Source organism: Rhea americana, unplaced genomic scaffold (assembly GCF_003343005.1).
Source record: "Rhea americana isolate MKP2758 unplaced genomic scaffold, rheAme1 scaffold_26, whole genome shotgun sequence".
In the NCBI taxonomy this organism is placed as follows: Eukaryota; Metazoa; Chordata; class Aves; order Rheiformes; family Rheidae; genus Rhea; species Rhea americana.
In genome coordinates this window covers 6,469,731-6,482,351 of record NW_028186379.1, presented here as the reverse complement: position 1 = coordinate 6,482,351, position 12,621 = coordinate 6,469,731, and the positions used below count along the sequence as shown (strand labels likewise).

Here is a 12,621-nt window from a genome sequence, read left to right as displayed (position 1 = left end):
CTCTGACGGCGGCTCTCGCCCTTCCCCGCGCAGATGCAGGGCACCATGAGGTTGTGGCTGTCGGTGCTGACTTTCGCGCTGTCGCTGCTGGTGTGCCTGGGCACGCTGGCAGAGGCGTACCCCTCCAAACCGGACAGCCCCGGCGAGGACGCCCCCGCAGAGGACATGGCCAGATACTACTCGGCGCTGAGGCACTACATCAACCTCATCACGAGGCAGAGGTAGGCAGGGGCACCGCTCCCCGGCGGCGTTGCCCCCGACGGGGCGAGCGTGGGGTGGTGGGACTGCTCCAGTGGGACAGCTCACGGGCACCCAGGAGAATCACCCCGGGGAAGGAACTGGGCCAAGAGACCGTCTCCCTTTAGCTTAGACAGTCGCAGCCGCGCACCCTGAGCAGATGCTGGAAGTGAATTTCACATCCAAGTTGGCAGAAGGAGCTGGTGCAGGGGTGTCTGCGCTGCCCTGACTCTCAGCCCTGTCTATAGCCCTTGTCTGACAGGTGGGGTGCTCGGTGTGTGAACCCCCTAGCAGCACAGCGCAGGGAGGATTCCCCAAAGAGGAGGGTAGTGCTGATGGCCCTGGGAGCGGGGACGGGTGAGACGGAGCAGCAGGAACAGCTTCAGACTTTGTTGCAGCCACTGTGTCTGTTGAAGAGTTTGCTCGGAGAAAGCGCTTCTCCTTGCTGGGGAGTTGTAGTAGTTCAGAAGCTTTATGGTTCGTTAGCTACTTAATGCAGCAGTTATTGCCAAAAAACCTAGTAGTCCAAACAAAAAACTTTTTCCAGCCCACAAATGAAAACTCAAGTGCAAACTAAAAGGAAATAATATGCTTGCTCCAAACTGGATTTCTAGGAATGACTATTCTTGTTAGACAAGTAGTAAAAGCTCAATCTGAAAAAAGTAAAGATTATAATATCAATTCTTTTGTTTGGGAGCATCTGTCCAATTTAGACTCTATGATTAATAAAAGTTTCTCCTGAGGTCCCTGAACAGTGTGACCCAGAAAAACTTTGGAATATTTCTTTATTTGTTCAATAACAAAAACATGAGATCTATAATTAGGCTTTCATATGTCCCTTTAGAAGTCAATATAATTATATTAGAAAGGAGTTTATCATGCAGCTGAGAGCTTTCCCAGCAAACCTATAACATTGTCTGCCAGGGCACTAATATCATAAAACAGATGAAGAGGCTGATAAAACTACAGTTCTTCAGTCCTGGACTCCTATAGAAATATTCACAACTTGTTCATGTGCATGGCGTGGCATGCTTGTGTGTGTTAGTCTGCGCTCTAACAACTTTTTTTCTAGCGTATTGATAGATGATGATCTGTTCCTCAAGTTTTGCTCCTGCAACCCTTTTTCCTTCATTATAGTGGAAGCTCARTGCTGGTTTCTCATCTCTTCTTTTGTGTCGTGTCCATTTTCAAAGGCAGTCCTTGTCCAAACAAAACCAGGTCGTAGAAAAAAATAACTTCCTTATTCAACCTTCCCTTCTTATATTTGCTTCATATTCTTTATGTGCTTGCATTAATGTCAAATATGTGACTTTTTTCTCAATTCTGGGGCACAATACCTAACTCAGAGATTGAAGCTACTTTCATTCTTATGTGTATGTAGGGGTTCCAGGTGAACCAAAATAGTTGTTCCTGCTGATGAGTGAAAGGATGCAGAATTTCACTTTTGTTCTCCAGATTTCAGCTAGGAGATTTTTCCCTCTTCCCTCYCTGCCATGTACCATTTCATATTTAAGGGAAACAGAATTCTCTTGGAAGTAAAAGAAAGATGACAGGTAAGAACACTTCACTAGCAACTTCRCGATACCCCATTTTAGAGATGGCTATGCAATTGGAACATAATTAAGAGGTGTGCAGTTTCTGTTTGGGGGTGAATTACAGAAATACAGTAACTGCCATTTGGAAAGCTTAGCTGAACTCTTGGAGATTCCCTATTTTGACCCTGGCAGTCATTTGCAAAATTATTATCTTCTGAAGCATTTTGGATGGATCTAAGAATTTGAACCATTTGGTCTGTTCCATGAGAAGTGTTCAAAACTGCCTCTCTTCTTACAGCATTTTGCCTCTAATGGGGGGGGGTCCTCTCATCAGCATCTTCCACCCATTTTCATGGGGTGCTGCTTGGCACCGGGGGGTTTGGCAGCCCTGTAGTGAGAGGGGGACAGAAGGACATGGGGGCTCTCACTGCTTCTCCTGGRGGGACCGTGAGCGAGCTGTGCTCAACCTCTCGCCAGAGATGGTGGCTGCAGCCAGGTGGAGCCAGCCCCAGGCTTGCAGGTTCCTGTTCAACTGGTGAGATGTAGCACTAAAAGCATGTTGGGAAAGGATGAGGTGGAAGTCACTGCTTTTTCTTTCCAGGTTGATCTGTCTTGTCCTTTTAGATGTTTCTGTGGCTATATGTAATCTTCTGGCTCATCTTCTTGGTGTCTGGTCTAACCAAAGTATTAGACTGTCACTCCCATGTGAGCCACCATAACTCACAGACTTTACCCCAGCTTCCATAAAGTTGCTTCCTTCCAGACCATATTTCTTTATTTCTTCTTGTCTCCATCCTTGTCTGTATGGCTGCTTTACTTCCTCTCTCTTTTCAGATCCATCTCCTTTAGCTCTTTCTCACTTAGCTTTAGACATCTGTGCCAATCATCTCAGTACTCCTTTGAGGTTAATTGAGAGCAATAGGTACTTGTAGAGTGCGAGTCACCTGGCCTGTTTCAGATGTCTAGCTTCAGGTGAGATCAATTATTCCCTGAGTGTCAGATCTTCACTGAGTATAAAGAGAGCCTAAGGAGATCAGCTCAGATGTGGGTTCCCACAGTGTAGTTTTATCTGTGTGTTTGGATTAATTGCACCTCTGTTCTCAAGACTGTCCTGTGGTCTAGTTCTTGCCTCATATATCTTTACYGCACTGTTCAAGGGGATCTTTTCAGAGCCAGTCTCTCTCCTTGAATCCSTCCTTCCCCTACGCAATCCTGACCTGCTACTTAGTACTAGCTGTGTTTCTCGTCCTGGACGGGCCCTCTTTCTTTCATGACCTTAGCAGTTTGTTCTTGCATTTGTGTCTGTTCTRTGCTGCAGCAAAACATTATGGCCATTCCTGCTGAGTGGCTTGAAGTGTAGGCAGAGCAGAGAATATCTTAAAGTGTATCTGACTTAGGCAATACTTATACTCTGACTTCATCTCCACACCCTTTAATGTGGAAAGGAGAAGATCTTGARGGCTTTTTTGGCACCTGACATCTGCCCACCATGATGCTTCTGAAATCCCTCAGCTTGATAGAGTTGATATTGAGTATTGATAGGGTTCGACTCCTGAGMCTGAAGTTTTCTTAAGAAGCTTTGAGACTTCTGAGATACTATGATCCTAATCAAAATAAGTGCTATTTACTCCAAAATCCCTCCCTTTCATTTTCAGCTGGGGTCGTGAGTTGTCAGTATGCCTGAGAASTAGGCCTTGTTATCTCAAGCTTATCTAATCATAAAACATGACCAGATATTTTCACAAAACTTGGAACCTTGCACTTTTAAAATGGTGAAGACATTTGATAAAGCATTTCTCAAAAAGCAAATAAAGGACTGGCTTCCTGTGTCCGTGGTGTCTCAGAGCTGTGCAGAACAGATGGGGAGAAAGCACAAAGCAGCTGGAGCAAATGTCTCACAAGGTATTTGCTTCAGTAAAAAGCAGTCGACTTCTGCTTTGAGATATTGCTTTCAGGACTGATTATGACCTCTTATTATTGTAGCCTGGTTGTTTCCCAGGTGACAAAATCACAAGGTGGGCTGGAGGCTCAGGCACCTTCCATAGGAAGAGCGGGCAATTTTGGCYGCAGTTGATCGCAGTCAGGGATTGCCTCCCTCACAGATTTGCTCTGTGAGAACAAGGTCTGTCCAGTCCTGCATGCTGGTTTAGCCGAGCCCAGGCACTGACRGGGCAGGGTGTAAAAAGCACCTCCTGACAGAGTCCTCTTGATCTGACCCAGCCTCTGCGCTGGTGCGGGGTGCTACCCATTTCATATGCAGACAAAACTTTCTCAGAGAGTAGTGCGGGTTTTGCCCGAGTGCAGCTGTTGGAGCAAGTTGTTAAYTTGTTAAATCAATTTATTTTAAAGAAAGGCAAATTAGATTCACCCTCAGCTGAAGCCCAGATCACATTGATATTAAGTGGAGTAGGGAACTAGAACAAAGTCCCTTTGTGGTGGTGTAGTGTAAGGCACTGAGTTCAGCATCATGCTTGATTGCATTACTATAATAACATTTCACTGTGTGTGGCTGGTTCTTTTCAGCTACTCAGTTTCAGTCAATTTTGATTAAGAAATTTACCTTAAAATTCTGAAATTTCAATTTCCTCTTTCKGGAGCACAGGTGATATACTAAAATAAATAAGGCAAGGCAAAAATACAAATAGTTAAGTAAAATGATTTAAAAGTGAGATATGTTTCCAATTTTCAGGAGGATATGAAATCAACAGATGAAATAGTTAGCGTTTTTGAGACTGGTATTGAGACTTTTATTTTCCAAGGTTTAGGTAAAGTCATTGAAGAAATGTCTTGATAGTAATGGATAAAATSTAAGTCCTTAGTTAACCTGTGACTTCTCTGGAGCCAGAATTTAACTCAAATGGCATTCAGAAAGCTGCTATCTGTTGATGTACTTTGTGATTCAAACTTTTACACATGCAAGTTATAAACTGTGATGTTATTTCTTTCCAACAGAGAGCATTTGCTTATGGTTATCACTGCTGAGCTATTGTATATAGTGATGAAGTGCCTGTCAAGCTAGGCGCTCTATGTGGCTTCTGTTTTCAGAGGAAAAGAGAGCAATTTCCTTTCCAAGAATCAGGAATTGCAATATTTTTAACTGTTGAGCAATATATAGTGAAATATTGAGGATTTTAAAAAAAAAATCCAGGTAGAAAGGCAGCCACTGTGTGAATATAGGACAGAGGTAGCAGGTGGAAGGTCTCCCATTTAACCAAAAAACCCTCTGATACAGAAAGCTCTCTCTTCCATAGCTAAGTAGTTCAAGAGTGATTAGTAGCTAGAGGAAGCTCAGTTTTCAGGCCCTAACATGGTATGTGCTGGGCACCCTGAATATACTAACTATCTTGAAAAATCGTAGCCCATTCTGTCAATACTATGGCATAAGTGAGTCCTATTTTGCATTCCCTTAATAGATAGCCTTGACTCCTCAGGTACTTAATTTCTCGTGAAGGATACAACAGCATCTAAATGAATGAGCAAGTTAATGAGAAAATGGAGCTGGATCTGTAGGAAAGAAGGCGGYGATGCTTCAGAGGCGATGTCCTGGGCAGCCTCCTTCCCCTTTTGCACGCTCACACCAGTGAGGTGCAGGCTCCCAGAGTATCCGGGAATGGCCCTCAAGCTGAGAAACGTTTAGGGCTTCCCAATGCTATCACATAAAGTGATTATGGAAGAATATTTATAACAAATGAAATWCCGAAGCGTGAACATGTTCTCACATGACTAAGTCAAGTTAAAATACTTGCTGGAAAGTCTTTGTGTCTGCTCTACTCCATTTCTCTGAAAAGATTTGCCCCATGGGATTATGATTAGTCTTGTTTTTTAAATATTGAGATACGCAAAAGTGTACTTTTTTTCATCCCTTAGATATGGGAAGAGATCAAGCCCAGATACACTGATCTCAGACCTCTTGTTGAGAGAAAGCACAGAAAATGTTCCCAGATCTAGGTATGTATGAAGATATTTTGTGGTGACTTTGATTTCTCATACCATTCTATGAACACAAGACATACCTTGCCAGATCAAATATAGTCCAAACCCTTTGGGGTTCCTGATTTTGGGAGCAGGCAGTACCTGCCGTTTGACTGGAAGGGAGGCTCCCAAACCGCTTGCCACTTACTGGGGTTTATTACACAGAATTGCACACTGCTGTCTGACGATGATTCACATACATCTTGGAGCCTCAAAGATAGCATATTTCTATTCAAATATTACTCAGGTTTAAATTCTTCCTCTAAAGAGATGTGAATGGTAAATGTGCAGATATGTTAACTTATGTGCAGATGCAAAGCTATGACTTTCTTTAGGGTACCATATTTCACATTGTTTTTGAACCTAGTATTTTACAAAGTAAAAAAGACCTTTAAATTTCTGTTCAAAGTTGGTTTAAAAGAAAAGTGATGTTTCAAGCAATAGTTGGATTTCAAATGTACATAGTATATATCTATTTAGGTAAAGACCCTTCAGCTAGAATGTGAGGTACTATAGTAGTGACTGATTTATACAGCTGTGAAAAATTTTACTTCCCTTTGCCTATATTGAAAAAATAAAATACATTTTTTTTGGCTGGAGAAAGAAAATATTAGCTTTGATTTTGCTTATAATAAAGCACAAATGAGCTCAGTTCAAGCCTTTAATGTACATCTTCAAAGTTACTTCTGCGGTGATGAGGCTCCAAGCAAGTGCTGTGCRTTTTAGTCAGTTATGCAAAGGGTCAGTTAGACTGGTTAAACACATTAGTAGAATAGTTTGTAGCACRGAATTTAGGGCATGACCTTGTAATGGAAAGACAACCAAAATTTCTGCTGCTGTCAAGGGGGGTCACCCATGAGACCTGTGGTTTTGTACGCAAGGGACAATGTTGCCTCATGGCTTGATGACTAACTGCAGCTGGTGTGATAGTTTTCTCTGCAGATGCTGATGTATGAAATTGCGCAGAGCGCAGTGAAGTGCATTAGGCTATTTTGTGTTTCATAATGACAAGGCAGAATCTTGACTTAATGGGAAATTTCCGCTGCCGTGAATTTGAGGCAACACACAGGGTAGTGCAAAGTCTCATCCTCTCTATAATTTTCCCTCCTTCRCAACAAAACTTGATGGTTGATATTATTGTTTCAGTAATGCTATTTATAACACTCCAGGAGCCTAAAACTCATGAGCAAAATAGCAAACTAGTCTGCATTTAAGATCAAGAATTGATGAGAAACAGATTTTTATTTCATACCCCMTGTAAGAGCATTTTAGACTGAGAAAAAGCCCATGGTGTTTGTCATTTGTTGAYGACAGTTATGTGAGTACTGGGAGCRCTGATGTCTGCTTTCCTATGGGTGTGTTTTCTAGGATAAAAGCACACATGGATTCTGAATCTGGCTTCAGCTTTTTCCTCTATGTGAGGAAATAATTGARTCTTCTTTCTCCACAATCCTATGTGTCATGACACACTGTGAACTGAGTATCTCAGACTCTGTCAGATTCTGCTGAAATTGTYCTGAGGGTTCAAAAGCTCGTAGGGAGGTTGGGGGAGCTGCAGAGACAAGCCCTGAATATGTCCGTACGGCACGGCTGCRCAAGCCTTCCCTCTGGAAGAAACAAGGCTGAAAGAATTAAAGGCAGGCTGATGTCATTTTGAGCTTAAACTAATGATGTATATGTTTTAGAAATAGTTAGACAAGCAGCCAGTTAAGGAGCAGATGTAATTTCCAGTTGGTGTCAGTAGGAGAAAGACATATATCATGACTTCTCTGGAAATGRACTTTATAACCAAATATTGAGGTGTTAAGAAACAACTCGACTGTGTTCAGTTTGGTTGTCCAAGTTTCACATTGCACTATTGCTGACTCAAAGATGCCCCAAAGCATTTTGAATTCTAGGTTTAAGCCTGAGCATCTGACAAGTTTAGATAGATTCTAATAGAAACTAGGTGAAAAACAAAGTCCAAGGAGTGAGAAAAGGGGGAGTTTTGACTTCAGTACAARTAAGTTCTTATAACAAAAACGTGAGGGAACATGTTTGTCATCTTGTGGATCCTGTGGAGTCATGAGAAAACTTCTGATGCTCAATAAAGGGATGCATCTCCCCCAGTAGTRGCTTTTCAAAAGTTAGATATCTAGTCCTTACTTGTCTAGACTCCCCTTGTAGTCAAGGGGAGAGATGGACATTTCCAAAATGAATCATTTGGTCTTAGTCATGTGAGTGACTCTCCAGTGACTGTGAAGGGATCCTGGATGTYTTGTGCAGATTGGACACCCAACTTTTAGATGGCACAAATTGCAGCAAGTGCGTTTCCCCTTATGTCGCCATGTTGTCCCATTTGTGTTTCCTTCTAGACAGAACAGCTATTTGCAAGCAGAGGCTCTTTAGATTAAATTCTGTGCTCAGCACCCCCTTTCAACAAATATTTCAGATGTACAATATTGAGTGGTGGAATATCACTGTAATATTCTAGGGTGGTGGCCATGGGCTTCAGTTTTGTTTGAAGGCCCTAACAGTATGACATARTTTTGTTTGGCTCAGGGAATTCTCTTTGGAAACTGTTTACTCCTTAGTGAGAGCTAAAGATAGCCCTTAAAAATGTATTTGTATTTCAGCGTGTCACAGCTTTCTAGCAGAAATTCATTAAGTTCTACTTAGCTTATAAAAGCCTTGCAGCGAGTCTCAGTGGTATAAAGACACGGCAGCAGCGTGGAGGGGTAAGTTCTAGCACCAGCGCAGAGATGTAGCTATCCAGGATTCTTTTGTTTTGATGGGAGCTCATATACAATCTTCAGCTGCAGATTTACATACATATGCCTTGTTGCTGCTGTTATTAAAATGAAAATTTTATGTAGTTTTAACTCTGGATTTTTCAGAAGGGACTTTCAAATGTGTTTAATGGGTTTTTATTCATAATGTGTGTTACAGGTTTGAAGACCCCTCGATGTGGTGATGGGATTTGCAGCGCACTGTCAAACTTTTCCTAGTTTTCAATTCATACTCCACTCCTCTAAGGCGAATCGGAGCGCGTCATTCCCAGTGCATGCAGCCATTGTACTGAATTCTGTCRAGTTTTTCCTTCATCATATTTGTATATACCTTTATTTAAATAAATTATTTGTGCATTCCAAAATATACCATACTACCTGAAAATACACACCTTGTTATTTATAGAGCAAAGAGTTGTTTTAAACTACTGAAACTGAATTATAACCTTCCTGCAGTCTAAAGTAGTATGGACAACAGTATTACACAGCTTTACAGTAATTAGCATGCAAAGTGAGATAATGTTGTCATTCACTGCTGCCTCAAGCTCAGCTGTTTGATTTACACAAAATTGTTTAAAATAATTTATCCTGCACTACAGAATTTAGGAAAAGAGTGTTTTGAGAGGAGTTTTTTCAAAATCACCATATGAAAACCTATTTACTGCTTCCATAGACAAATGTGTTAAAATTGATAACATTTTCAAAATACAAAGTAATTAATTAATCCCTTAATTCTGCTAATTCCTTAAAACTTGCTTGAAGCTTTGGTGTAAGCTTACTTAGGAGTTGTAGTTGAAACAAATGTAATGCTTGTTTTAGCAATGTGCAAAGCAGCAGAAGGTAATATCTAAGTGGCCTCACAAGACAGGACAATTCTACAGGCATCTGTGCCAGAAAGAATATGTCTAATATTGCCTAAGTGCTTATAAAGGAGCACAGTGCTAGTCACAGGAACACACGGATTAAGCACAAAGCTTTGGGCGCCTGCACCCTGAGTACTCAGAGCTTCTCTCCTTTGGAGTCGTTCATGGTGCATGTGTCCACCATGAGAGGGTACCTGGAGCAGGGACGATGGCGACTGGCTTCGGTTTTCATTTTCTACTACTTTTTTTTAAGAATTTCATCACTAGTTTAGTGGGGAAGTTGCTTAGGCATAAGTGACCTCAGAGGAAACCATCAAATTTTTTAGTTAATGTTAACAAAATGTAATGGTAGCACATGCTGCCTTTATTTTTTAATGGTTTTAATTCTCAGATACTCAGCTTTCAGTGTGGTCAGGACCCACACTGGGCCTGTTATACAGCATGGCACAAATTCTGGTCCTTGGTTCCTAATGTTTAAGTAAGTTTCTTTTATTTAGATATAAGGGACATGATTGGCTGTTGAATAACAAAGCATATAAACAGTTCTAAGTCAGAAAATGTGAAGATTTAATGCATTTACATCTCATTCCTACTTTTCAAACGTGTTCACATGGGTGTTGCCCACCGGAGAAAGGCATCATTGCAATTAAGTATTAGATCTCTACAAATGCACCTTGAGTGTGTTTGTGGTGTTACAAGTTTTCAGGTTCCCAAGATTTGCCAGTCAAAATATTTTTCTTTCTACTAAAACACCTGGGTGTCATTTGAATGGCCAAATTTTTGCTTTCAGCAGCACTATTTTCACTGGTGGGTTTGGTAATGGTTCGGTTCCACAGTACAATAAATGAAATTGTGAGGATTAAGAGCAGTAGTATATGAATGTTTTGGGCCCCCTGGTATAAACCATTATCATGCAAGGAGTAAATGACACCGTTTGGTGGGGCWCCAAGACAGCCACAGCCTTCTGGGGCTGGCAGGAGGCCAGCAGCTGCAGGCCAGAGGCTGCTGGTTTTGAGTCCATGTTAAGTTCTGCTTGGAATATTTTTTAAGAAAATTGGAGGTTAATGAGTAATATGCTATATAATAGCTCTGATTCCTATTAATTCCTGATAACTGTAATTTATATATAGCCATACTAATGACTGCATAAATTATAAAATGAAGAGTGTAGGTAGATGATAAAGTAAACTCRTGTTGCTTATCACTGTCATTACAAATTTGCCTCAGTGGAGGAAGAAAGAGTTAAAGCAGAGTTAGTGTGTACTAATTGCTCGTGCTGTGCAGTTCCACTCAATTACTTGAATTTTCTTGAACTTAAAGAACACCCATCTGCATAGAAAAGCTAAAAAAAATCTATAAGATGCCAGCTCAATTACCTAATGAGGTGTGAGTGGCAGAGGCAAGGCAAAGGAGTCACACAGCATAGATCTATCCATACAGAGCTGTGATTCTCGTCCAAAACACTTTGTGTGTTCTCGGTGGTGATTTTGCAGTAGAAGTACAACGTGCTTACGGCTTACTTTCCTCGTGTGCTTCATACGCCACCCCTGACACGCCACGCTGTTCAAAACACTGGATCAGCTCCCTACATCACAAGATAGGCTTAAAAATAATGAGCTGTGGAATGAAGAGAAATGCTAGACTTGTTTGGCTTGATTTCTGCATTTTGACTTTAGGGTTAACAGTTTCATCTTTTTCTCAACTGTGAGAAATAGAACCTTATTTTTAAAACRAAGGCTGAAATTTATGACAGAACTGAGAAATGTTCTGAAAAACCAGGATACTTCAAGGAAACCAATGAAAAGTGAGAACCATAAAAGTAGGTGAGTTTTCTCCTGTTYATTTACTGAGGGTTTGAAGACATGAAGAATGTATATAGATAGGTATAAAACATTTGAAAGACAGTCTACCTTTGCCTTTGAGAATTTCTGTAATATGTGTCTCTGAGTTGTGCCAAACTTTGATTTAACCAAAGAGGGAAATCTAGATGATCCCATAAATCYGTGTATTGTCTTCTCTGTCAGGAGAGGAAAAATTCTCTACCCTTTTCTCTTTCTGTAGCTAGAAACGCAGCCTTTCACAATATTTTCAGTTCCGAAAGTCTTCCATGACAAAATTACAAATTCTCCAGTCTTCCTCTGATAGGTATTTCCCCTCTCCATAGTTATGGTGTGAAACATTGTTCCTGTGACCGCTGTTGGACCCAATGCTGTGAATGCCTGGCCGCCTGCCCCACTGGTTGACTGTCACTCCTCTTCCCTGGCCATCAAGCTGGATTTTTTTCATCTGCAAATTATCAGCCAAGAGGCAGAAACCACCTCTGGTGGTGGGGAGATGGCATGGACAGCCCTCAACAGACCRGGCAGCTATGCTTCTGCCAGAGCACCCTGGACCATGGGGTCATAGGAGGACCATGACTGATCAGGGAGGAGACAACCACCTCATTAAAGTCTCCGTAGTCACCTGTCAGAAGGCGCAGGGAAGCCTGGGAGATGTTGGTGGTGTAGAGGTGCAGATGACATGGCACAGCAGTTTGGGAAGGGGGCCCAAGCGTCGTGCATTGGTTTTGCAGTGGATGTAGAAATGATCTTGACGGGTGACAGACACATGACTAACTGCTGGCCTGCACACACCAGTCAGTGAAGAGAGAGTACATGTAACATCTGAATTGAAATTTGAGGGTTTGGAGAGAAACTGGAAGATCTCCATTTTGTGAGGAGGGAAGCAGCAGAGGAGGAAGCCATGTGCATTGTGGTATCCCACCATGGGAACAGGAGGACAAAATTAAAAAAAAAAAAACCTCTCTCTACCCTCACAGTAATCTAAAAAAAMCCCTCAACTCTCTGTCATAATTTAGGTCTAGTGTCAAAGGGGTCAATGTCCTCCTTGGTGGGGAGGGGAAAGACTAAATCAAAATTTTTTTATATTTAAGGGGGAAGCAGAGATTTAAACATGATGCTAGCAGGATGAGAGCTGATGAAAGCCAGCTCCATAAAGGGCTGGCTTTACGCACAGCCAGAGCTGGCAGCTGCTGCATGAGGCAGCCTGGAGAAGGCAGCAAGATCATGCTTCAGGCACCACGGACAACCCTGACCCTTTAGCAGCGGCACAGCTTCATATCCAGAAAGATAGGGCAAGGGAGACCCTGGGGCCTTGGTACTGGTCTTAAAGTGCCTTAAGATGCTTTGGAGGAAGGTGTCTGTGGGAGGTTGCTTTGGGGGACTCCACTAGARCATTAAACAGCCA

General features: G+C 41.9%; 1 protein-coding gene across 1 annotated transcript; it reads left to right on the top strand.

Annotated features, from left to right (window-relative positions):
* Positions 1–33: 33 nt before the first annotated feature.
* On the top strand, positions 34–8,807 carry NPY (neuropeptide Y). Its single transcript, XM_085307633.1, has 3 exons — positions 34–221; positions 5,640–5,720; positions 8,673–8,807. The coding sequence occupies exons 1-3, from the start codon at positions 34–36 to the stop codon at positions 8,695–8,697; spliced, it is 294 nt and encodes a 97-aa protein (XP_085163759.1). The 3' UTR covers positions 8,698–8,807.
* Positions 8,808–12,621: the final 3,814 nt, after the last annotated feature.

Excerpts from the sequence above, each read along its gene's own strand:
- NPY (XM_085307633.1), top strand. The coding sequence starts at position 34 with ATGCAGGGCACCATGAGGTTGTGGCTGTCGGTGCTGACTTTCGCGCTG. Across the intron at positions 222-5,639 it reads AACCTCATCACGAGGCAGAG|ATATGGGAAGAGATCAAGCC; the intron begins GTAGGCAGGGGC and ends TTCATCCCTTAG. Across the intron at positions 5,721-8,672 it reads GAAAATGTTCCCAGATCTAG|GTTTGAAGACCCCTCGATGT; the intron begins GTATGTATGAAG and ends TGTGTGTTACAG.